Consider the following 24,558-nt stretch of genomic DNA (forward strand, 5'->3'; position numbering starts at 1 on the left):
CCATCTGATATGACGCGTACACACTGATTATGCATCATTGGACCGAACAAAAGAAAGATAGTTATTTCTGATTCGACGTCGTTTAGCCATTAACACTCGGCTATTGGTCAAAAGTTCTTGGGCTGCAGCCATTTCACCTGCCTGTCACGCGACACCACAAGACCGTAAAAACTCACCGTGTCAAAGTGACTTGTACGCATTAAAGATTCATTAATATGCTGAACAAAACTGAATTTTTTTATGAATAGCTGCAGGCTGCCCTGTTCCGAAAAAAATAAAAGATGGCTGCTTCTGATCGCTCAAGCACTGGCTACTCGCACCTGCCGGAGAGCATGGGTTTAGTTGCATACAATAAACATTTTTGCGTGGCCATGTAACATTTTCAAGCACTTTTGGTATGCTTACGACCTCACTCTGACAACTCTTCTTTGCTGAGGATCCGTTTTAACAGCATTCTTAACCTTCTGTTGCATGCCGCCGCGATTTTCGACCAGCCACCTCAAGCCAAGTAAGGAAAAGCGGACCAATTGCAGGCGCCGGCACCACCCTCTTCGTTCGGTTATCAGTTGTCAGTGTACTGGCTCAGCCCCATCGAATCCCTCTCCACTTGAGCGTGCTCCTCTCCTCTTGGCAGCCAATTAGGTAAGACAAGCCGCTCACTGTAGGCAATGTTATTCGTTTTTAAAGCAAACAAAAGTGACCTCCTATAAACGAGGAGAGCGTTTCATTGGTCTGTTCAGACAAGCCTGCGGGTCACCGCCCGATGCTTGCATCAATGGTTACACAAATTTAATTTCAGGAGATTGGAATAAAAACATATTGGAATAGTTTTACGTTATGGAGCCGCTGGAAAGTGAGAAAAGTACGTTTCAAAGTTTTCAAACACGTTTACTGCTCAACAAGATCATCAGTTGGCATGAAATTTGCTTAAATGCAGGTCAGTGCATCCAAGTTCTTAAAATTTCCTGGCCGCATGTGTCCCCTCGGACTCCTTGCATGCTGATTCTTCTAAACTAGCTCTATTCAGTGCACTGTGGCAGTGAGACTTTGAATCGGCTATCTGTCTGACAGTCATTTTTTTCATTCTTCTCTGGTCCCTCTGCTCACTGAGTGCAATCAGCTGCTTTGTTGGAAGGACGCCCAACTCTTGCAGCGCCTCCTCAAAGCCTTTGTGGCCTTTATTGAACCACAATGTGGCTATTGCCGTGGCCATCTCCACAACCGCGCGTGGGGCAAATTTTGTCTACCATGGAGGAAGGAAAAACTAACGAGAGACCTTGACGTCACTCTTTGCGAAGCTCAGCGACACTGGAATTTGGCGTTACTCTGTCATGTTGTCGTGGCAGGTTCTCCTCTCTTGGGACAAAGCAGCCAAATCTTACAGTTGAGCAGTTCAGCAGTGTTCTGTGTCTTGCCTTGGAATTGACCGAGACAGTAGCTTTTCATTTGTCAGCCTCTCGTACATCGGCAGCATGACCTTGGCCTGGGCGCTGGTGAGGATAGGGGTGTGCGCTGGTGCTGGTTGAGCCAGGGTTAGTGCCTGCTTGTGTTTGCACTAAGAAAGTTCCCTGTCTGGGCAATCTGGGCAAAACTTGTGGTCGTTAGCTTCATCTATTGAGCATGAATGGAAGTACGATGCCCACGCAGCCCAGTACATCTCATTCAATCTTCCTCTGTTCCTGGTGATTGCCACCCGAAAATAGGTTTGCTTATAGATGCTTACATCCCTCAACTTCTGGCTCCATGACATCTTCAGTTTTCTAAGGCCAGTCCCAAGATGTTTTGCCACATGATTAGTGCAGTCCTCTTTCATTATGACAGTACCACCGTACACCCCGGCCGGTGACACAGCAGTGTATGCCTTACTGTCACCATGCATTGCTGAGGGAAAAGGCAAACTGGAGCGGAATGTTGTAGGATGATGGCCTCCAAATCCCGAGTGCAGCTTCTGTTTCCTTTGCGTGGGCTGAGTGAGTAGTCGGTGTTTTTTTTCAAACACGGGCATGTGAAAAGCTTTCCAGACCTCTTCCTCTTCATCTAATGCCTTGTGCCTGCTGCAACCGTGGCAGTACTTCAAGAGCACTTCATAGTCTAAGCCCAATCTCGTGGCCACTGAAATTGCTGTGCCAACACCACTGTGTCATTTATGTCCCCTTTCTTGCCATGTGCCATCATACATAACTGCAATATCACAGCCTCCTACCTCTTGTGCTGTAATCTTCCTGACTTTGCCGAGGTTCTGGCTGACAGCTTTCGTAGCAGTGAGATGCACTTTTTTGGCAATGACAACAAACATCTTGTGGTGAACTGGCCTTGTGGTGAACAGGCCAGAAAAAGTGTTGATTCTTGGTTCAGTGGCTACGCTACACAGAACCAGATGCCCGACTGTGTAATTCATAGCCAATGGTGATGCCGACATCAAACCACATGATTTAAAAGCAGCGTAGGATATGTCAAGCACCTTGGTAAACACATAGTTTTTTGTTATTTTCTCCACAAATACAAAATTGACGAAGTGATTGTTTACAAAGGAATGGCTTTCTCCACTCCTCAACAGAAAGCAATGGTAGAAGGCATGCACAATATTGAAATGCAGGATCTCAAAATTGGCCTTAGGCGCGTAAATTTGCAGTTTTCCCTAGTTGACAACGCTGAAAGAAATTGATTTTTCACCGACTTCTTGTTCAAAGTACGCTTTCATCTTTTTAAACAGAAGAATAGAATGTTCAAGCTTCATTCTGCAAGCAAAATATAACAATTCATTATTTTTTTTTTTTTTAGGAAAATTCAATTTTTCGACTCGCATCGGATAGGGCCCGGAGAACTCATTTGATCTTATCTGAAGACACCTTCTGACTATCCTCCACTCCTGAATGCCCCCTATGCAGCATTTCCATGCTGACTGAAGCAACAAACACCAGTTTCTCTCTAGACATTTGTGACAAACACTTAAGCCACACAAGTTAACCAAAGCAGCATAATCCATTCCTTGACCAAGCACTTACTATATGTGAGAAGTGCTCGTGGCAGAAACATATTGCATAATGTGATCTAGATTCTTCTCTGCAGGAGGAGTTTGGCCGTTTGAATGAGCAATTGGTATGGAGCTATAAAATGTGGAAAACATACAAATGCTTCAACGAAAATGACATCTGTGTACATTGCTAAACAGCTGTAGAAACTGCTTCTGAAATGGAATGCTGTGGCATCGAAATAGATGTGAGAACCACCCGTGACATAAAAAAAAAAAGGAGGAGAAAAGCCTCACAGATTCTAATGGCTCTGATTAACTTAACGCAATTACTGCAAACAGCAAGTGTGAGCCCCCAACTTTTCAATACTGTTAGGGACTCCCACATGATTGTGGGAAAAATGAGATGTTGGTCATAAGGACATGCCATGGCACCAGTGCACCTGCCGTCAGCACCCGATGGACGTGAGAAGCTTAATGACATGCCAGAGCATCATATTGGGTGCCATTATGTGCATTTTTTGTTGCACTGCCATTTAATTTTAGTCTGCTCTCGGAGTTTTATGCAAGAGCGCTTGTCTTTTTGTTTTGATTTTTAAGGTTGTTATGCTATACGAGAATGTTTGTTGTTTCTCTGTGCTTAGCTAAGCCTGATTTTTCTCTACGTACTATTGCAGAAATAGAAAGCACGGTAGCTTCTAGAGAGGCTGCATGGTCATTAAATCCTGGCGACACATTTTTAATGTGCACACATATAGTTAGGGAGCAGTGGGGCATGGTGTTGGAGACACAGCTGACTGTCAACAAAGAAGATTTCACGGGAAGAGTGTGCAACTGGTTCAGGCAGCCATATTGTTTATGCAACATTGCTGCAGCCTGTAAATATCCTATAAATACACCTTTTTACATAAGTGCCTCATTATTTTTGCCTCGTAACGCATTGGTGGAAGTGCTGGGTAGAACGAGCAAGTGTTACTGCCTTTAGGGCGAGAGTTGGGATGGTATAGAATGCCATCGCTAAGTGCAAACACATGGATTGTGGGTTCAGGGTGCGTAGAAGCTACACGAATAATGAGGAGACATAAGCAGTCATTGCACCATTGTTCATTGTGAATATCACGCAAATTGGAAATGGCTAGGACGCAAGTGTAGGTGTCGGGAGCATCATGGTACGGGCGATCGACAGGGTGACTGGAGAGACAGTCGACATCTTTGTGTAAATGGCCAGATTGGTACAGAACAACAAAAGTAAATTCTTGGCGCAGCAGGCGCCCAGCGATTCAGTTGTCCAGTCAGGTTTTTGAGAGATTAGTCAGCACAGAGCATGGTGATCAGTAGTGGTGGTGGTGAATGGTGATCATGTAAGTAAGGGTGGAATTTGGCTACTGCCCAAACTAACGCCAGGCACTCGGGTTTAGTGATAAAAAATCCAGTAGGCTGTATCGGGGACGCAGCTGCAGTGGGTTATGTGAAACGTCTTGTGTGTGCTACAGACAATATATGGGTGCTATGGTAGAGAAATGACATAACCAAATACACAAATTACATTTATTCACGTGTTAGGAAGGTTAGTACTTGCATAACTTATGTTACAGCTAGCGACTTTTTTTCAGTATGGCAAATGCTATCACCAACTGCAAACCAGCCGAGTCTTGAACGTGAACGCTCTTTGTCAACAAGTTAACTTGCTACCCTGCTAAGACAAAGCAACAAAACACCAGAATGGGCTCTGCCAGCGCTCAGAAATGTAACTTGCAAGTTTTGCATGTTTAGATGACTCTGTGCATAGACGGCACTACGGCTATGAAGTGTTCTTTTTTGCACAATTTCTTTTATGAGAGCACTGGAAACACAGACTAGTGTACTCTGGAGTGTTAAGGGTTGTGTGAGGGTCAGTCCCCAAGATAATATCTTGGGAGGGGCAGTGTAAGGGTTAATATTTCTATCAACTTGGAAATCCAACTTCCAAGCTCTTGATGTCCTATTTTGCAAAACCATCATTGGTGCTCAAGTTTGTGTATTTTAAAAAAACGCAAGAGAGCTTGGATACTGACAAATAAAATAGCATTTTCTCTTGCATAGATACCTTTTAATCTAATCTATTAATAGAAAGAGCCATAATCTACAAAATGGGATTAAGTTCCCCCCACCACCCTACAATCTTTTGTTTTATAATAATCGCTCAAAATTCTTGCAAACAGATGGATACATACAGCCCATTTTGTAGCTCATGACTGCTGTTCACAGTAAGAAATGCAGAGGAAGGACTACACCCAGTTTGATACTATTAAACATTTGTTGCTTTCATGCCCGTATGTACTCGTTTTTGACAGACAGGATCAATCCAATCCCCTTGATGCAGTTGCTTTATTAATGATAAGCAGGCTGCATATTTTAGTTTCTTCTGGAGATTACACCAGGATTTGTAAGCTGCAGTGGCAGGGCTGTACCTCAATATAGAGTGAGCATTATATTAGTGGCCAAACTCCCCCTTGTACAATGCCCTGAAGATTATAGGAGGAGCTCACCACGTTCTGACTGCTAGGCTATTCACTCTCTCTTTGCAGACAGTATCAATCACTGGTGGTACAGCCGTCCCAGTCTGTGCCAAACATTTGCTATTGTATCTTTCATTGTGCCTTACTGTGTGAGCTAACAGGAATACATTGAACTGCACCAAAGCATCTTCATTAGGGCTTGCACTAGTTGTAGTGGCACCAGCATGTTTGGCACAAGCCATTGCAAGAGTGAATCAGTGTCTGTGGAGATCTGCATGTATATATGCTACTGCATTCCAAATATAATGCACAGAACTATGCAAGATGGTCAGTGCTTCTAGATGGACATTAAGGTGGAGACCTTGGAGGCTGGTGGTGTTAACATGAACTAGTTTCTGGAACAGATATACACTGGGGGAAAAACTGTCTCATTATTATCAGGAGAGGTACATTCCATCCTCCCCATAACCAGTATTGGCTTTCAGTGAAATAATTACTTTTTTGTGCCATTGGTAAAAAACGAATGATTGAAGACATTGATGAATGTGGCATTAATGCCACAGACAGCACATTTGTGAACAGGAAATTGCTATGCTGTATAAGGTGTTTGTAAACCCTCAATGCATGACCTCATGAATCATTGACCCTTTCACAGCAAGAGCTGTCATACAATGTTTAGCATTGATGGCATGCATGGGCCATGGCTGCACATCTGATATCATCCTATAAAGCACAACAGTGCATGCTTCAAACTTTCAATTTTTGATGTTCGCTAGCCTATACTTAAACATAGATGAAGTGGTGTGTTCAAACTATCAGTAATTGAAAGCCAAGAAAAAAAATTGTAAAAGTTCTGCGAAAATTTGACAACCAGATCCATTGCAGTTATGCAAGTAGCGTGTTTTTACAACCATAACTGTTATGAGCTCACTCCCCTACTCTTTTTGATGTCTGCCAATGCTCATCATTAGAATCCTATGTTATCTTTGGCTGGTCACTTCAAGGCTCGGTTTTGGAGCAGCCAAACCTGGAGCAGCTCTTTGTCCGAGCCAGAGGCAGAGTGCCTCAGCCGAACACGCCTAGAGCGATGGAAACAGATCCATGGGCAAGTTCCACAATTATGTGACTGCAGAGCCGTCGTGCGCCGCCATGAGAGAAATGGCTGCCTTCCAAGCGAAAAGTTGAGATACTTCAGAATAGTGGCTAGCCAGGCTTGTTGGTATGAACACATTTTTTAGCGAACAGCACGAATAACGGAACACAGAAAAGAGGCACACGACACAGGCGCTGACTTACAACAAGTATGTTTATTGCGCGAGCGCAGGATATATAGGCAGAGAAGTAATAGTAAAAACATAAATGGCATGAATACACAAAAAGAATCACTTGAGATTGCAGGTGGGTGGAGATCAGTTAAATTTGTAGATACGTGATTTCCTTTCTAACAACTGGATAGATAATCAACTAATGCATGAAGGACCACATTAGGTGATGGTGAATGCTTCAACAATTTTACGCGTGCGCTGGTCAGCGTGCTTTTGGATGACAGTGACTTTTCTAAAACAGGGGATGCATTTACACAACCTGCAATGCAGAGCAAGATGTCTGCTGTAATATTGCTTTATGTTGTTGGCATGCTCCTGGAGGCGATCATTGAGACAGCGTCTTGTTTGTCCTACGTAGGCGCGCCCGCACTTCAAGGGTATTTCATAAACGACTCCTGTGATGCAGCTGGTGAGGGGCTCTTGATGCTTCTTGTCGCAACCTTTTTGTGAGGGTTGTCTTGGTTGACCCTTCTGCATTATATGTTCAGCTTTCCTGGGGCTGAAGAAACAACCGAAACACCCGCCCTTCCCGCAGCCTTTTTAAATCTGTGGGACACCCCGTGCACATAGGGAATGACAGCCATCTTCGAAGTATTGATCTCGGTTTTGCATTTCTTCTTTCTTTGGTGCATTTTCGCTAACATGTCTTCCGCTAGCTGTACCAGGAGGACGCTCGGAAAACCAGCTTGCAAAAGCAGCTATACCTGGCCTTCAAAGACTATTTCAATCTCGTGTATGCACAATCTTTGCAGTGCATTACGGAAGGTGGCTTTTGTGATACCCCTCTTCACTAACCTGGAGTCAGTTGACGAAAAAGGCAAGAGGCTTTTTGCTGAGCGGGTGCATACCTCCAGCATACATGTTCTTTCTTGAACAATAGGAGAAAGTCCAGGAAGCGCAAGGTGTTGTCCTCTGGTAGCTACTTCGTGAGTGTGAGACCATTCATATTATCTACAAAGCTTTTGTAGGCGACTTTACCACCGAAGTGAGATTGTCTTCAGTCGCCTCAATAAAGATGAGGTATTCGTCAGCGTACCTGAACACCTTCTTGGTGTGGACCGTTGGGAGGTTCCTTCCGATGTCACGGTCATAGCGTGCTAGCAACAGGTCACTCAGTACAGGTGCAAGGCATGAGCCAATGGACACTCTTTAGTTTTGGAGGAACATCTTCCCTGTGAACTGGACCACCGTGGAGCGCAGGTACAGCACTAGCAAGTCGAGAAACCTGTCGACACTTGTTCCGCACTCATTATGGAAGCGCACGTCTCCGTATGCCTCAATGCCTACGTTTACGACTTCAAGGAGAATGAGATACCTATCAGCCACTCCGTCAATGCTGGAGCAAAGAATACCGCACCTGGGCACTGTTGTGCTTAATGTCTTTACTGTTTATTAAAATGATTGGCTGGTTACCTGCTCTGCAGCTTATCCATAAACCAGTGCTGATGTGAAAGAATATAAATGAAATGAAAGGCAAGATAGGAAAGAGTAGGAAGGAAGAGTCGTGTCTCTGCACTTGTCCACCACCGGGGAAGGAAAGACAACTATGGACTATAGGCACCGCTGATTGAAGTCTTGTTCTTCTCGAAAGGAGATTGCTCGCGCACCTCTGTAGATGTTTATTCCAACTGATACTGCTCAAGACTGTGCAAGACTTATGGCGCATAATATTGTGCCAGATACTGTATCACTGCTTCGCATTAATTGTAAAATCAACTTTTTTTGCGCAAGCAAAGGCACGAGCCCAGTATTGACATTTTGCATACCAGGAAATTCACTTAGTGTGTCAAACCTCAATATAATGAGCACTGATAATGGGAAATAAATCTAAAATGTTTCTGGCCCGATAGTAAGCGTTTTGTAAAAAAATAATTAATGAAGTTATTTTCATGTCGGGTGCGGCTTTCTGATAGCTCAGTTTGACTGTACCACTCCAATTGCCATGCCTTGCATGACTGTCCACCATAATTTTACAATGATAGCTGATATTGGATCATAAATGGCTAGAATATTTCTAGAGTTGTCCACATCTTTCATAAGACATTGCATACGTTTTCTTAAAGCCACCGCAGTGCAGCATGGGAGGCACACCACAATACATATGCAGGTTTAAGAAAATGCATCTGAAAATACTTCAGAATAAGGGAGATGAAATAATTAGGCGATTTTCTTGAGTTTGCGTTTACCACTGTGGCATACACTGAAGCGACAGTAATAATTCAAGTAGACACAAGTCTACTTAGTCTACTTGCCTTAGACACAGAAGTACTTATAAATATTATACTAATTAATATTTTAACAGAAGAGTTATAGAAAAGCAATTTCAAGTGAGGCTGGAAGCCTGTTGTCCAAAGATTTTAATAGAAATTCCATACTTACAAAAAGGTCATGCTGCTAATTCCTGCAGCGTTGTGAATTCCAGCCAATTTCATAGAGAAAACTGAAATGCGGAAGAGCACAACGTCACCTAGTCCCATGAGTTATGTGAATACTTCCACCTCACTTTTGGTTTGAGCATGACACAAAGGAGATTGCAAGTTAATGAAGACATTCACTCATGCTCATGTCAGCAGGGGGGAAGCAATCACATCACTCATGGACATGTGTTAAGGGTATGATGGTTGCACTCTGCAGCTTTTCAGTTTCAGTTTTTGGGCAGAAATTAGCTGGAATTCATTACTTTGCAGACGTTTGCAGCATCAGCTTTTTGTAAGTCTGGAAGCAGTTATGAATTCTTCAGATGACTGGCTTCAGGTCTTGAATCAAGGTTTATCATGTGACTCTTTCAGTTGTAAATTTAGTCTATGTTGTATAACTGTTTATCTAATTACTTTCTTTAGTCATTTCAATATGTATGACTCTGGTGTAAAAGTGATGCAGAGGAGATTACTTGTGGACTCTTTCTTTTATTTAAGTAATTTTGAAGACATTTCTTGACATACCCTGCATGTTCACGCTGGTTTGTATATGTAGTACCTAGAGGAGAACACCCACTGTTTGTAAGGAGTGTATCTTTGCATATGCCTTCCACATGATGGACATTCAATCACTGTGGAGTCATTCAGCTGAACACTTAAAGGCTGTGTGCTACATCAACCATTAGCCAATGCATGTGATTAATCGTTCATGCAGAGGAACTCCTGAGTGTCAATGAAGGAAGGATGTCTGAAATTGTGAACTATCATTTTGCATTACCTGTTTGCTAAGGATCTCTCCAAATGGTGCAGCAATTCTGTGCGACACTTGTTGCACATTCTCTTTAGGGCACCCAGTGTCAATACGTGAGGAGCCCTCAGCTGTCGCTGTACATGTTCTGTGTAGTACTCACATGCTACGAACTTTTTTTGCCCCAGGGCAAATCTGTTCTACCTAGCAGCCCTAGATGCTTTCAGTCAACAGTAATGTAGGGCCAGGAATGCACACACAATACTGCTTTTCGTGCACAAAACCTGGCCTGCAGGCTTTCCAAACACTTTCTACCATGTTGCAATATCCTCTTAGCAGCTGTGCTTTCCGCCCCACAGTTACTCTCTGTTAGCCATTAGCTTTTTCCCTCTGGCACAGAAAAACCAAATACTTCAGTGAAAACCAAACTTGCTAATGTACAGAAAATGGCAGGCATCTGTGAAAGGATTTCTGTTCTGAAGAAAGAAGATGCATGAAAAAGTGGCATTAGTTTGACTTCAGCTGGTGCTTTCAAAAGTAATAAATTATCCCAGTAACGTAAACTGAAAATTAGTGTGGATAAGACAACCTGCCCTGTTTGTGTTTGTAGCAAGTAGGTCTTTCCACAGTTCTAGCCACAAGAAGATTCTAAATGCATTGATAAAGTCTGGAGAACCGTCTGGGAGAGGAAGAGGGAGAGACGAGGTAGGTACTCTACTTAAAGCATTAGCTGATGTGCCATGTGACTGCATGCACCTTGTTCTGGTCGGTAGACATGCCTGATCTCTGCATGTGGTGTTCATTATGATTTATAGAGATCTTGCTCGCCTTCTGACAAGGGTTTTGTATAAGCCATCGGCCCTGTGCACAAATTATCATGAACACACTTTCTCTGAAAGCCTATTGTGATAATATTTTAAAGCATGGAATTGTCTGTGAATCAAACTCTTGCATTCTCATTCCTGTTTCACGTACACATGTTCAAATGTGCACTACTTAAGACATCTTAACATACACTGCTAATTTTTCCACCAGTGCTCTCAGTAGCTGCCGAAGTAATTTGCTTGCAGGAGCAAAGCTGGAGCTGCAATAACAACAGAACAAAATGCTGCAGAAAATGCTCTCAAGGATGCAACACAGGCTAATGCCAATACTCCAAATGTGTAATCTGTGCAAAGCCGTTAGTATAAAGCGTCCTTTGCAGTCAAGCCTACTTATAACAGCCCTACTTGAATTGAACCCTTTCCTAGTACAAGCAGTTTTCTATAATGCAACAAATTTTGCAAGTCTATGGAAGGTCACCTACTTACACCAGCCAGCCACCACTCCAGTTTGGATAGACTGAATGAAACAAACCACGAAAGTTGGCCAAAGAACATGTTCATTGCACAGGATGGCACTAATCATGGCCTTCAAGGCAGGCTCAGGTTACAAAGTCACTATTGCCTTTTCAGCATCAAGTGCATGCTGAAGGATCATGCAGCTACTTGCACTTGGAGCCTCAAGAGCAAGCATTAACTTTTAAAGGGAGTGAAGTTTAATAATGATGTCATTACAGCACCAAAATATCTAGTGCACCAAATTCTGCATATTTGGCATACTCGATTACTCATTGGGCAGTTTCTAGTTAACATTAAAGGAGCATAGTGTTTCTGCTAAAGAGGCTGGAGTGACACTCTCAAAAACAGTAAAAAAAGAAACTCTTAAGAATGGCGAAAGTTTCTAACTACGTTACATTGCCAGACAAAAATATGGTGTGAATACTTGCATCATTGGGCCCTTTAAGCTCTAGCATCATCAGTTGTCGTCAAAGGTAGGTAAAAAAACGAGGTATATTATCCAACGACGAAGTATCTTTTGAGTAGCATTTGACCCTTTTCTAGCGGTATATGCAGTGTTTACATAAGTTTGGGTTTACATTTCAAGATCACGCATACAGAGGAAGAGGAGGAAAGGTGCTGATATCCAGAAAACCTGAATGACTCTAAAGTGAACTTCACAGAATGTGTTCCTGTCACTACTCGCCATGTATGGATAAGAGGTAGCCACTGACGGAGAGAATCTAATTCTTTGACAGTAGGATAGACGGACTGTAGTGCTCGCACAGCTATGAGCTTCTTTTTTTTTTTTTGATGCAGTATGCCTTGTGTAATGGTATTTTTTACTCTTACACTTCCTCAGAGCATGTGTGCCTTCAAAGGTGTGGATTGAATTTTTTTTTTTGTGATTTGCAAGATTTCCCGACCTTACTAATGCCTGAACCTGTGCATGGTGCTCCTTCAGCCTATCATTAACACACCTGCCAGTTTAGTTAATATAACACTTGCCATACGATAGTGGTATGCTGTAAAATAACCCTCTCTGGCAGGTAATGAAGCATGTACTAGTTGGTTTTTTAGCACACAACTTATTTTTCTTTTCTTTCATTGACCGATCAGCATATTTGTGCAACTTTTGGCAATGTTGAAAGTACAATGGGAACACTACATTTACCTGCCATCATTTAGGTGGTGAGACTGCTGGTGAACCTCGGGCATATAACAACTGAGCACTTCTCTGGCCAAGTGGGTGCACTGTTGTTCCACCCACCCAACTGGATCTCTTTGACATCGGCTCCCCAAATTGAAGACAGCAATTTCCTGCGGGAAGCCCACTTCCCTTAGACAATGTTCTTACTATCTGACTCTCATTGCTATTGCATGACTTACTGAAGGTCGCAGTCGAGAGTGATGCCACACTTTAGAGCGATACCAGCGAGATTAAGACATCTTGCATGTTATTGTAAGAGTTGCCGGTGCACACCTTTATTTGAAGGCGCACATGTTTTCGGGAAGTGTAAAATTGAAATATGTTAATTAATGTGAGCACCCTGTAAATGTGAGTCTTCTCAATAGAAAAAGCAGGCTTAATCGTAGCGGACAGTCAAAGCCTTTGTATAAGAGAGACGGCATTTTAGCTCGCCTTCAGCTTCTCTCTCTTTCCTGCACATGCGAAAGGGGACGCGCACTCCTCTATCTGCTTCCTTCATCTCTCCAAGCACCACTACATAGAGCTGATAATGCTACTTGAAACAACAGTTTCAACACCCTATCTATCACACTGTCAAGTAAAGCATTTGGTTTCTGTTATGCTTCACATTACGTATAAGAAATAGGCACGTGTCACTTCATATCTGGCAGATCGAGGTGCCAGGTATATGCTCTGAGGACACTTTTTTCTGTTCCACGTGTCCTGTGTTTTTTCTAAATAAAATCATTTGAAGACTAGGGGAATAGATGGTTTGCCAACATCTCATCTGGTCAGCAGAAAGCATGTTGAATTAAAGAAATAGTGAAAACATCGACTTAAAAGGATAGGTTAGAAAAGCTTTTAAGACATTTCAGCTTCCGTATGGAAGTTCAAACATCTTAAAAGTTCTTTAACCTATCCTTTTTGGTCAGCGTTTTCATTATTTCTTTTGTACAACATTTGAAGACTAGTGTTCCTCCTGTTCTGTTGTTCTTGGTAAAAACAGTGGAAATAACTAATAATGTCAAGTTTCAAACTAGCCCAACTTTCTCCATTAACTGCCTGCAGAATAATCCTTCTTTAACAGGTGTCCCCATAATGTGTTATATTGGCTTCCTTTTTCCCAGAAAGTAAATGTTACTTGGCTTGAATACTAATTAGTTGTCTCTCTAATAGTGAATGGCAATATACGTCCAAATGAGAGCTACTGTACATGATAAACTTTAATGCATGGCTTCAAATGCACAAATAATGCATTTGCCACCAGTCATGTCTGACCTTGCAAAACAAGCGTATTACACATTGACACAAGGGCGTAAATAGCACTGGAATTTAGTGAGAATTGCTTTGGTTCACCTGGCATCACATTGCTTTATCGGTACTCTGGAGGTGTAATGAGAACTGGCATTATTTATATTGAGAGACCAGCAGAATCACTTTGAGAGTTCATTGCAACCTTGCATTTTGCTGCTGAAAAATTGGCTTTCAAGCTGCCACAAATTGATTTCTTTGGCCACATTTTGCATCTTGAGGGTTGGGTCCCTTCTGAGAATTTTAGATCCTCCAAGAGTGTTATTTACTTCCATATATGCTTGGTTGTTGAGCTCATGTGTGAATTCTTGTGAGTGTCTGCACTGTGTGCATAGTGAACATGCTGTTCTACGAATATTGCAATCAAGTTGCTGTGTGATTATCTGATGCAGCGTAGTGACTGTGTTTTCGTACCATTAAACCTTCCACCTGGTTAATTGGTTTCTTGACCATTCTAAAATGTGACCCATAGACCTATAAGTAAATATCTACTAGGGCTGAAAAAGGATATGCTGAAATAAGCAGTTTGAAAGGTTACTTTTCATTTCTTGTTGTCTTGCTTACATTCTTTTGTGCAGCAATTCTTGAGTTTGTCTACTTTGTTGCTGCATGTATTACTCTGTTAGCACACCAGAGAGCAAAGTTCTCATTACTGTTAAGACTGCTAGCATTATGTTACTGAATTTAAATTAGTGCATGCCTAATATTTATCCTCCCTTGTTAAATTAGCTACATCTATGCAATATAATATGGCACTTAGTATGCTCACATTTGTTGATGTTTCAGAAAAGATGTTTGTTCCACATAACTGTTAGAATTGTGAAACTTAAGATCTGTAGTCTCCATGAAACATAAATATCAGTTCAGATGTGTTACTTACTTTAGTCTGAACCATCTCACTTCTAATTTACGAGACTATCATGGACCATATTGTTGTGCTGTCAGTCTGTCATGCCAATATGAAAGTTTCAATGTGTGATAGTGATAACAGCAAGTGTTAATTTCCTCTTGTTATGTAACTCCAGAAAAAAAAACTGTTTACACCAGCTATAGTTGTTTTTTATATTATGCTGCTTATCTTTACTTTTCTCATTGGGAAATTTTGTTGTATGCTACTTCCTCAATCCCATTCCTTGTACAGGTGCAGTATTGAGTAGTACAAGGCACTGCTTTTTTTCTCCCATTTTTATGCTGCTAGGTGTGCGAAAAACCCACTAAACATGTATCTTAATTAGCACGAGTCTCACATTTATAGTAACATGCTGTCTTGAGACAGTCATACTGCTTCATTTCTTTCATATTTCTGTATGCTGTTTTCTGTGCATTGTCCCTGTTAGATTTGTCAGAAATTCCTAGAATAAACCACTTGCTTGATATGAACGACAAATAAATATTTATTTTTGTACTGCTGTCAAAAGAATAGGCTCTTTTTCATGAATGCTTGGTTCCTCACTTGATCAATGGTTGTGCCAAGAATGTGGTGGCACTTATGTGCAGTTGATTGCAGTATGCTGTCAATTAGTGAAGTTGAGTACCTAAATACAAGTGCAGCTATAGTACAAAAAGAAAGGAACCAGCTACATTAAAGTGCTCAAACAAGTATCAAATTGCAACACCTGCACTGTACTTCCTACTTTAGTTAGAGTTTTAGCAAATTAGCGATCTGTTCATAAAGTTCATGAAATTGACAGAGCGCAAAATTCACTTGTCAAGAAATTAGTGTTAAACACAGAAATTTGTTGCTTTCCATGCAATATGACTGCAATCTTTTTATTGGCATCTGTTCTGATGCATTGTTAATGTATCCAGTATTCATTTTTGTAATGCTTTAATATATTAGCTTTGTTTTTCTTTTCAGTTGGCGCATCATCAGTATTTTGTGTTATTAGGCAGTGAAGGAAACTAATTTTCTTGGTTAAGCAGGTTATTATTTTTTTTTTGTTTTCATAGTTATTGTTGTGATCTATGGCAGGCTCATGAAAGGCATCTTAGTTGCCCAAAATAAAGTATTGAGAATTACGACAATCTGTGAATTCTGTTTCAGACAAAATTGTATAGTGTACTGTTGCTTTTCATACTGGTTGGCAGCTTCCATCAAATTTGGTTTGGCTTTGAAATTTTCTCTAGAGCCTATAACTAGTAAATATGCCCACCTTGTTCATACTCAGGACTTGCAATGCAGTTTCTCAGTCTTTTTATGAAACTAGTAAAAACAATTATTGTAAGATTAGTTCACTTAGTCATTGGCTATGAAACTCATTAAATAAGGCTATTGATGTTTGAATAATGTTGAGCAACACTTAAAAAAGTTGTTCATGCTAGGAGCAAGTCCGAACTTGTTTTAATTAATTGAAACTTATAATACATGTCCATGCACATAAGAAGAACCAACCAATACAAGCATAACAGCGGATGTACCAGTGACGATGCAGCTTTCATGTGTTGTTCCCTTACTTTGAGTCACTTATAGTAACTGTATGCATGCAGTTCCCCTACTTGCATTCTTATTGAAGTAGTGGCATAGTGCATTGCATTTTGAATGCATTTAAAAAGTGAATAGTCACTCAGTCTAGATGTTCTTGTGAAATGGCCTTTGTCAGTGATACAAGGACTCTGGTACAATAAATAGAGGCCAGTTTTGCTCATTATGCAAGAATTTTATTACACATCATATAACAAAATCTACACTGCTTGCACTGAGTAAAAACAATTTTGTTGGCACGTATGTGCTGTCTCCTTTTTTGTATCTAGTATATTAGTGAAACAAATTATGAAGGAACATGAGGGTTATCGTTAATGGAGATCAAAATTTACAAAATAACTGTTTTGCAGAACAGAAACAACGCACAAAAAAAAGCACAATTTGCTGGGTTTCAACGTATAAAATGCATAAGATGGAATGAAAGCAATTCCATCAGTACTGCAACCTTTAGGACTAGTGTGCTTGTACCACAATAGTAGCCAATAAAACGAATGATGACATAATTGTTTTTAACTTATCTTTATGTGTTTGTATTTTTAAACATTACCACAGCACCTAATTTAAGCATGAGATATCTAAAGCTCATAAAAACAGGCTACCACAAGTGCTGCTGCTGTTAAGATTGCATTAGAGTGCCATTCTAAAATGCAAGAAACATTTGTGAAATGCTGGCTGGTGCTCTAAGAATGCAAGCATAGTATATTTCGTGCACATTCAGACATGTTCGTTTGGGGCTTATGGCATGTGACAGTGGAGACTCATGTGGGAGAACATCACAAGCTGGCACAAGAACTGCGAGGTATGACAAGCATATTTTTACATGACGAACCAGGGCTTCAATTTTTTTCATGCAGAACTTTGTGACAATTCTGGGGAAAAAAAAACATTCGGAATACTGCTTACGAAGCACACTCAGCGCAAATTATGAATCTGTGTTTTGTACATGTGAAATAAAGTGACACAGCTCTGCATAGTTCCAAATAATGAGGCATTCATGCTGCATTGAATCTATTGTAGGACAACAGATAAACATGCCTTCAGTTTCTGAAGTTGTTAGGTGAGAATATGGTACTGATTGATGCCCCCTGAGTGTGACTACCTAATCTGCTGCATGGCGGTGAAAGATGATTAATGGTCATGAGTCACTGGAACATCTATTCTGCCCAAAGACTTTCACAGAGGACCCTCAAGCACACTGCTCTGCAGTAATGTCTGCAAATGAGGCCCATTTTTTGGCAGCAAGGTGGCAAGTTTCACAGGTACGTGTTACCACTGCCTGTCCAGACTGTCTTTCTCCTAAATAAATATAACAATGTCACAGCATATAAAAAGCCTTGTTCCCCCCTGCCTGCAGGTAGCAGAGATGTAGCACAACAACAGCCATTACAGCTAAACACTCACATATACACACACATACGCACACTTCACATGCACTTGCACACACACAGATCGATACACATGCACACTTACACACACACATTGAAGTATTGTACTTGGAACATGCAGACGAAGCCTAGCGATGCCAATGGGAACAGCCATAAGGCATCGGTTGACTTGTGAAAACTGCACCAGCTGGCAATGCTCAAAGCGTTGCACAGACAATCGGTTTTGAGTCTTTACGAACATTGCCAAAGTACTGAAGATGGCATTTTTCCAGTCCACTTGCATCAGTTGGGCTGTTTGTAGGAGAATGCATTCCACTATGTTCAGTGAATGCGTCTGCTGTACAACACACAATTGGTCCCTAGGTTCAATATATTAGGCTACTACGCGTGCACTGTCCTTGTAGAGATGCAGTCCGAGTGTTTGTGAGTGGCCCAAAATTGCTGCAGGCTTGCTTGCATAGGCTGGCAACCTGAAAGAAACACTTGGCAGTCTATGTACACTGACTACAGGATCCCGGGCACCATTGGCACGCACTCCCGGCACAGTTATATTGCACCAGCAATGTGCAGATGGCATGGTGGTGCTGTCCTCACGTAGAGTTTGCGTTATCGGCAGCAGAGGTGTCTACCACATTGTTTCTATTGTCTGCCTTCTCCTTGGCACTGTAAGAATTGTCACTGTAGTCAACATGTTGGTAAGTGTGCCTGTCAGGATCCTCAATGGGTACCTCTTCATCTTGCTCATCATCGAAGTCCATCAGTTCCTTTGAGTAAGGACACTGGAGGCACCTTTCAGACAAAAAAGACACTGTGTCAGATGCCAGTGAACCTCGTATGCATATACGTGGCCTTTGTGTATTAATCCTTTCAGGCGCTGTGTACACAATACTGCATCAACAGCAAAAGCACTGATGAAAGTTAAAATATTTAAATTGTGTTGCATGCATGTTGAAATACTTCTGATTGGAATAGTGCTGCAAGTTTGAGTAACAAGCGCAGCACGTTTTTAGTAAAATGAGTCGGAATGTAGGCAGTTGTTTTTTTCTCGGCGTCAGTACTATATCGTCGTATGTAGCACGTTTAATTATTTCGTTGTTTTTCACAATGTTTTGCACCAGGCATTATATTCAAGTAGCTGGGTAGGTGCTTTTCAAGCCTGCTAGGCATGAAGTAGTTGATGCTTTCATATTTGATGTTCCTGTAATGAGCTTTTACATGGAGCCCACATTCTGTAGACCTGACAAGACTCACTAAAAAAATTAGATTCCTGATCTTTTCTGCAGCTATATGCTTTTTATGAGTCTGAAGAAGTAAGAAATGTTGTGAAAGTAAGTTTTCAATCAACGTAATTAATTGGCTGACTTCTAAAAATGGTTAAGGAACTTGCACCCATGCGATGAAGGAGCTTTAACTGATAATGCAGCTGCAAGCAGAACCATTTTAATGAGAAATTGTGTCCCCCAGACTTGTCTACAGAAAGCTGAACAATGCTTGAAATTAAAAGATGTGTCTGATGTGTTCAAGCCAAATGGCTGTACACACAATTTTTTTTTCCTAGAATGCTCAAAACCAGCCACTTTGAGTATACAGGCATGGTACCAGCTTATTTGCATCTTCCTGCCTGTCAAATCTTTATTTAATGGTCATTCAGCAGGTCACCATTAAATGTTTCTGTACTAATATTAAGTCTTTGGTGACACTCTAGGTGTATAGAAATTCGGGACAGTTTTTATTTTCTTTATCCTTACATGGCTCTGCGACTATTGTGGTCTCATCTTGACTGACCTCTAAACTTATGACACATATGGCACATTTTAATATTACTGCAGAACATCCAGAAACCCACATTCTGTATATTGTGGCATGAACTGAATCCTTAAAATTAATATAAAGGAGCAATTTGGACAAACATCACCAAAGACTCCAAACCTTGTCAGTATATGGCGGCTTACATCTGTGCCAGCAACATTAGGCAGATTTGCAGAGAAGCACACATGACGCAACTATGAAATGGTGGCCAGATGCTTGGTCCACTTTATTAGTGCTGGAATTCAACAGCTTCCAAAATTGAGGAATTGCAGAAGCATTAATCACGGACATGCATACCCATGATGCTAGAACTATCAGCTTAAGTATTTATTTTCAGAAGCATTAATATTGGACATGCAGGCCAAAAACAAGAAGGGATGTGTAAGCTTCACAGTGCAACACGTTGTACTACACACTACGATAGTGTGGCCACTAAGGCATTGTGCTGCTGTACACATGATCGCAAGCTCAATTCCTGGTCAGAGAACGGTCGGCATTCGCGGAGCTTCAGATTGAAGAAACACCCATGCAGCAAGGTTCCAGTGCATATTAAAATTGAAAGCCAAGATGGTGAAAATTGAAAGTAATCCAATATGAAGTTCCTCATAGCCTGTCGCAGCTTTTCGCGTAAAGTCAGTAAGCGTAATGCTGTTTTCAGTAATTTTCTCTTCCACTGCCATGGCACTTCTCTTCTTTCGGTGGAGATAGCACATGATGGTAATTCATCATGCTGCAGGCTGCATATTTTTGTTACTGCTCTACATTATGGGGTTTGGTAGTGAACAGGCCGAGCACACCAAGGCAACACGGACAACTCGGATATGACCACAGTGGCTGCCAGGAACAAACTATGTCTCTTTACTCACCAACAAGACATAGCGCATTTACTTAAATCTAACGCTCACTTTCTTTCTGATAAAATGGGTCCAAAAATTGCGTGCGCGTTAGAATCGAGTACGACCCTAAATCTGTGTTACCATATTGCCATTGGCATTTCAAAATAGCCACCTCGTATGCGGTTCGAGCGTAGCTGCCGTAGCTACCTCCATGTGCTGCAGTATGTGTGCTTAGGCAATGCTTCCTTCGGCTTAGGTTAGTACACTGCCCATCTTCCCGTTTTCTGCGTTTGCTCTGTCAGCATGGAAGTGGTGACTGCAAAAACATGCTGAGTTCATCACGATGCTGCAATTAAAGAAAAGTGATCATGTGCGCGGAGATGGACAGAAATCAGGCCGCATCACAGGCGTTCGGAGTTCCCGAAACTTGCGGGTGGCACTGGCGTAAACAGGAGGGGGGTTCTACACCGGTGGCTGCTATGTACGACGTGGCCGCAAGGCCCTATCTTTGAAAGCGATCTGCGACAGAGACAAGAGTCTGTGCATCTAGGCGCACCGCGCTGTGTTCTCGTCGCTTAGTTCATGTTGAAGCGAGAGGCCGCACAAAGGTAAAATCCCTCGCTCCTGCTACCGCACTTCCTTGCTCCAGCATTTTGATACAGAGTTTTCGCGGTCACTGAGTGAGACATGTTCATGTTTGCTTGTGCGCGCGTGAGACCATGCTTGTTAATTTAGTTAATCAGCAAATGTTTAAAAGTTTACACGGCTGATAAAACTACTATCCTTACTTTTCGTATAGCTGCCTACTAATTTTCTATTGTAATCGATGCTTCGCCTTTCGGGCAAAACTGCGACTTTCTTTATTTATCCCAACTTTAGTGCATTGGGAGTAAATGTTTTTTTCCAAACGAGAGAAAGTTGTATTTCTATATGAAAGAATGAGGTGCGTGGTACTGTAAAGGACTTTTCTTTTTTTAGGTCATGGCAAACGGGTGCACGTTACAATCGAGAGCGTTTTTTTTTTCTCCCCTTTTTGGTCACAGAAAATGGGTGCGCATTAAAATCGAGGGCGCGTGAGAATCCAGTAAATATGGTATGCACATAAAACGGAGCACACCGCTTCCCACCTTGCGACAGTGATGATAACAGCCTCTACATACATTACGAAGCTATTCATGAGTGTCATGGATGCACACAATGTGGCATCACCTGCTGCCTTCAACCCAGAGAAATAGCACTAACCTGCTTTCATTAATCCCATAATTGATGCACATGCTGCCAACACATTGGCAGCAACCATCATGAAACCACCTGTAGCTTGAAGCTCCCATGGAGAGGCACGACTCTCTGCACTTGTTCAGCGACATGCATTGGGACATGAATGCTACAGTGCAGTTCACTTGCACATCCTCCTCTTCAACTACTTCTGATGTATTCCCATTTGACACCACTGTAAGAAAATTAAAAAATGCAAATCAAGACAGTTACCACAAGTGCAACTGCTGACAAGCTTGCTGCAATGCTTAGTTCGAATTTTAAAAGTTCCTGTCTTTGTTTTCATCGAAGACACTTGGCTGTCATTAAAAAAAAAAGAAAAAAACCTTACATTCAAGAATTACATATTTATGAATTTTATTGTACATTCTATCCCCTACAAAGGTGAAGGGGCAAAGTTACAAATTACTGCAATTTAGACAACCAGCAAAGTTCTGGTTTATGCCTTGGCACACATTTGTCACAGATACAAAAATAGCACTGTATGAGTTGCTTTAGCAAAAATGAGAGTTCATTTTTTTTACACTTGCTATCGGCACAAGATTTACCTGTCCCAAAGATGTAAAAAGCAGCCCTAGACTGTGGTAGCCACATGTATTCATTGTCTAATTACGCATAATAAAACTTAGCAGAAGCTAAGGAAAGAGTTAATGACACCCACACCACAAGGCTAAATGGTACTAAATGGCTGAGGACTTGAGCTCCTTTATGACATTATTTATGACTTCAGTGCGACATGTACACTTTTCAGCCAGGTGAAGCTTAAGTTGCAAATATGCCAAAAAAAAACATAATTTACAATTTTTGTTATACATTTGTTTAGTCTCGTGTAGCAACACTTTAGAACAAAAAAAACATTCAGAACAAAAACATGCACTCTGTGGCCACATGAGATGTTGAAACTCAGTAAACCATTAATGACATCAAGCTATGCTACAATTACATTTGCCTGTGTAACAGCAACCTAGAGCCAAGGTATGAGGTATTTTGTCATTTTCTGTGTACATACACATAATAAACCACAATCCTAGTTGTGTTCACTCATAACAATAGTCAACAATCGGCTCAAATTTTTATCCTATTGCAATTAAAATTTGCGTGCATTACAGAACTGCTCTTGTCTTAGAGGTGGCAATGAAAGAGAGTGCAGTAAGAATGCCTTTCTTGTCCTGTGGTAAGCAACTGTCACCCACCTCCTGGGTCCTGGGTCGCACAGGCTACTCGCATTATGATGCGAGTAGCCTGTGCAAACAGGCAAACTTAAGTAGCCTTACAGTAGCCTGTAAGCAAACAAGCAAGTTTTGAAAGTTCTCTCTCTTAGTGTATAAATGCATGAGACAGATGCTGTTCACAAGGAGAGTTGAAACAAAGCGACTGTCTAAGTGTGTTGTTCCCACTTTGACAGTTTCTTAGAAAATACACTATTGGCATCTTGCCAATTGCTCTTATTCACTAAATAATTGCAAAATTTATTTTCCAAACTTGCGATTTGTTGCTGGCAGGCACAGTGGAGGGTTTGATATTATGATATCGCTTCACATGATATGGCCATTTAGTAGCGTAGCATTGCTTTCAGCTGAATGCAGCAAGTTAAAAAGTGCCTTTTGTATTAGCGTACAGAAACAATATTTTTATTGTCGTTGTTGGAGTTGGATTCAATTTCGATGACAATGCTTGAATAACTTTGAGCATGGAATGCACTATTTTGTTATGTGGCAAGACAGAATAAAAGAAAGAAGCATTAATCAAGCAGCATGATAGAATGAACTAGATCAACACATTTGTTGCAGCCAATAGAAAAAGAAAGTTTGGTTGTGCTCTTCACTTCAAAAAGAAACCTTGAAGCATGACAGAAACTGGACACACGCAGCATGATTGTACAGTCAAGAGCTTACTTTGAGCAAGCTCTTGCTTAGCACAAACAACTTTTCATTAGCACAATTATTTTCAAAAGCCTATAGTGTGCAGCCACTTACAGCAACCTAGTCACTGAATAAGTTTGTTTAGAACAAATGGAATGAACTGTAGTGCAGTGGCATGACAACTACGCAATATGTACACCAAGAGGCACAAGGCAAGGCTTACTACTTGCATGTCCAAAAAGTGGCAGAATGACACAGAGAGGCACTGAACATTTCTTGGGAAATATCTCAACTTCCAAGGCGGCTTCACCTGTGTTCTTTATGTATCAGCACAAAGTGTATACGAAGGAACTGTGCAGCCACCTGTATACAGCTGCTGATGTCAGCCTTAAAGGAACACTAAAACGAAAGACATGTGGCGCCGCTGCCTTGAAACTTTTGCACCAGCTAGCTATGACGTCACAGATTTTGATGCCGTCTCCTCGGGCCTAGTTAGATTTTTTATTGGTAAAAATGAATTGCATTGTATTGTAAGAGAGCCAAAGACTGAACTTAGAAAGTTTCAAGAACTTTTACGGAACCACAATGGCCATAATGCAAAAAAATACCTACTTTGTTATCTGCGACTTCACACTGACGTACCAGCCTTGGGGTTTCGGTGCGAAATTCAAAAATGAAACTTTTATCGTCATTTTCTCTTCTAATAATCAACCTACCGTAGTTTCGGGACTATAGTTCGCGGAATATACAAGTTTTAAAGTTGCAATATTGCTGGGTGCAGACTACACAATTTTATTTATGACTGGAAGCGCTCGTGAAGGAAACGAGGCCAGACTGTGCCTGTAAATTTTTCCCGGACTGAAGCGCATAGCGAAATCAGCTCCGCAACGATCAACAATGCGCACAAGCAATTTTTCCAGCTCATACTGACAGGTTGTGATATGCAAGCGAATGCTACTCGCAATATAGTGGCTGCTTTTTTGTTATAGAATTTGCTAGTAAACGCATCTATACGCAACTTCATATATGCAAATACTACAACAGTTGTTATGGCACACAAGAGACGAGAAGCCTTCATGGAATTGTTCAAGCTTAGTGTAGACAAGCATATGCGAGAACTAAATAATATGA

At 41.3% G+C, this 24,558-nt stretch overlaps 1 protein-coding gene and 1 long non-coding RNA gene across 4 annotated transcripts in view; one reads left to right on the forward strand and one right to left on the reverse strand.

Annotated features, from left to right (window-relative positions):
- The first annotated feature begins 5,853 nt into the window (after positions 1-5,853).
- LOC139054218 (uncharacterized) lies at positions 5,854-18,188 on the forward strand. Of its 3 annotated transcripts, XR_011511077.1 has the most exons (3): positions 5,859-10,664; positions 11,886-12,000; positions 12,467-18,188. It is a non-coding gene; the product is annotated as an uncharacterized lncRNA (long non-coding RNA). The 3 variants fall into 3 exon arrangements; XR_011511076.1 differs by having other exon boundaries at positions 5,854-12,000; XR_011511078.1 differs by lacking the exon at positions 11,886-12,000 and having other exon boundaries at positions 5,854-10,664.
- The window catches only part of LOC139054217 (twisted gastrulation protein homolog 1-A-like), a 50,588-nt gene continuing 42,444 nt past the window's right edge, over positions 16,415-24,558 (reverse strand). The window contains exons 4-5 of the mRNA XM_070530898.1: positions 21,533-21,740; positions 16,415-18,434 (exon numbers count right to left, since the gene is read on the reverse strand). Coding sequence (XP_070386999.1) covers positions 18,236-18,434; positions 21,533-21,740 — 407 coding nt within the window. The 3' untranslated portion in view covers positions 16,415-18,235. The remainder of the gene's footprint in view (positions 18,435-21,532; positions 21,741-24,558) is intronic.

The sequence above is a fragment of the Dermacentor albipictus genome, chromosome 1 (genome assembly GCF_038994185.2).
Source record: "Dermacentor albipictus isolate Rhodes 1998 colony chromosome 1, USDA_Dalb.pri_finalv2, whole genome shotgun sequence".
NCBI lineage: Eukaryota > Metazoa > Arthropoda > Arachnida > Ixodida > Ixodidae > Dermacentor > Dermacentor albipictus.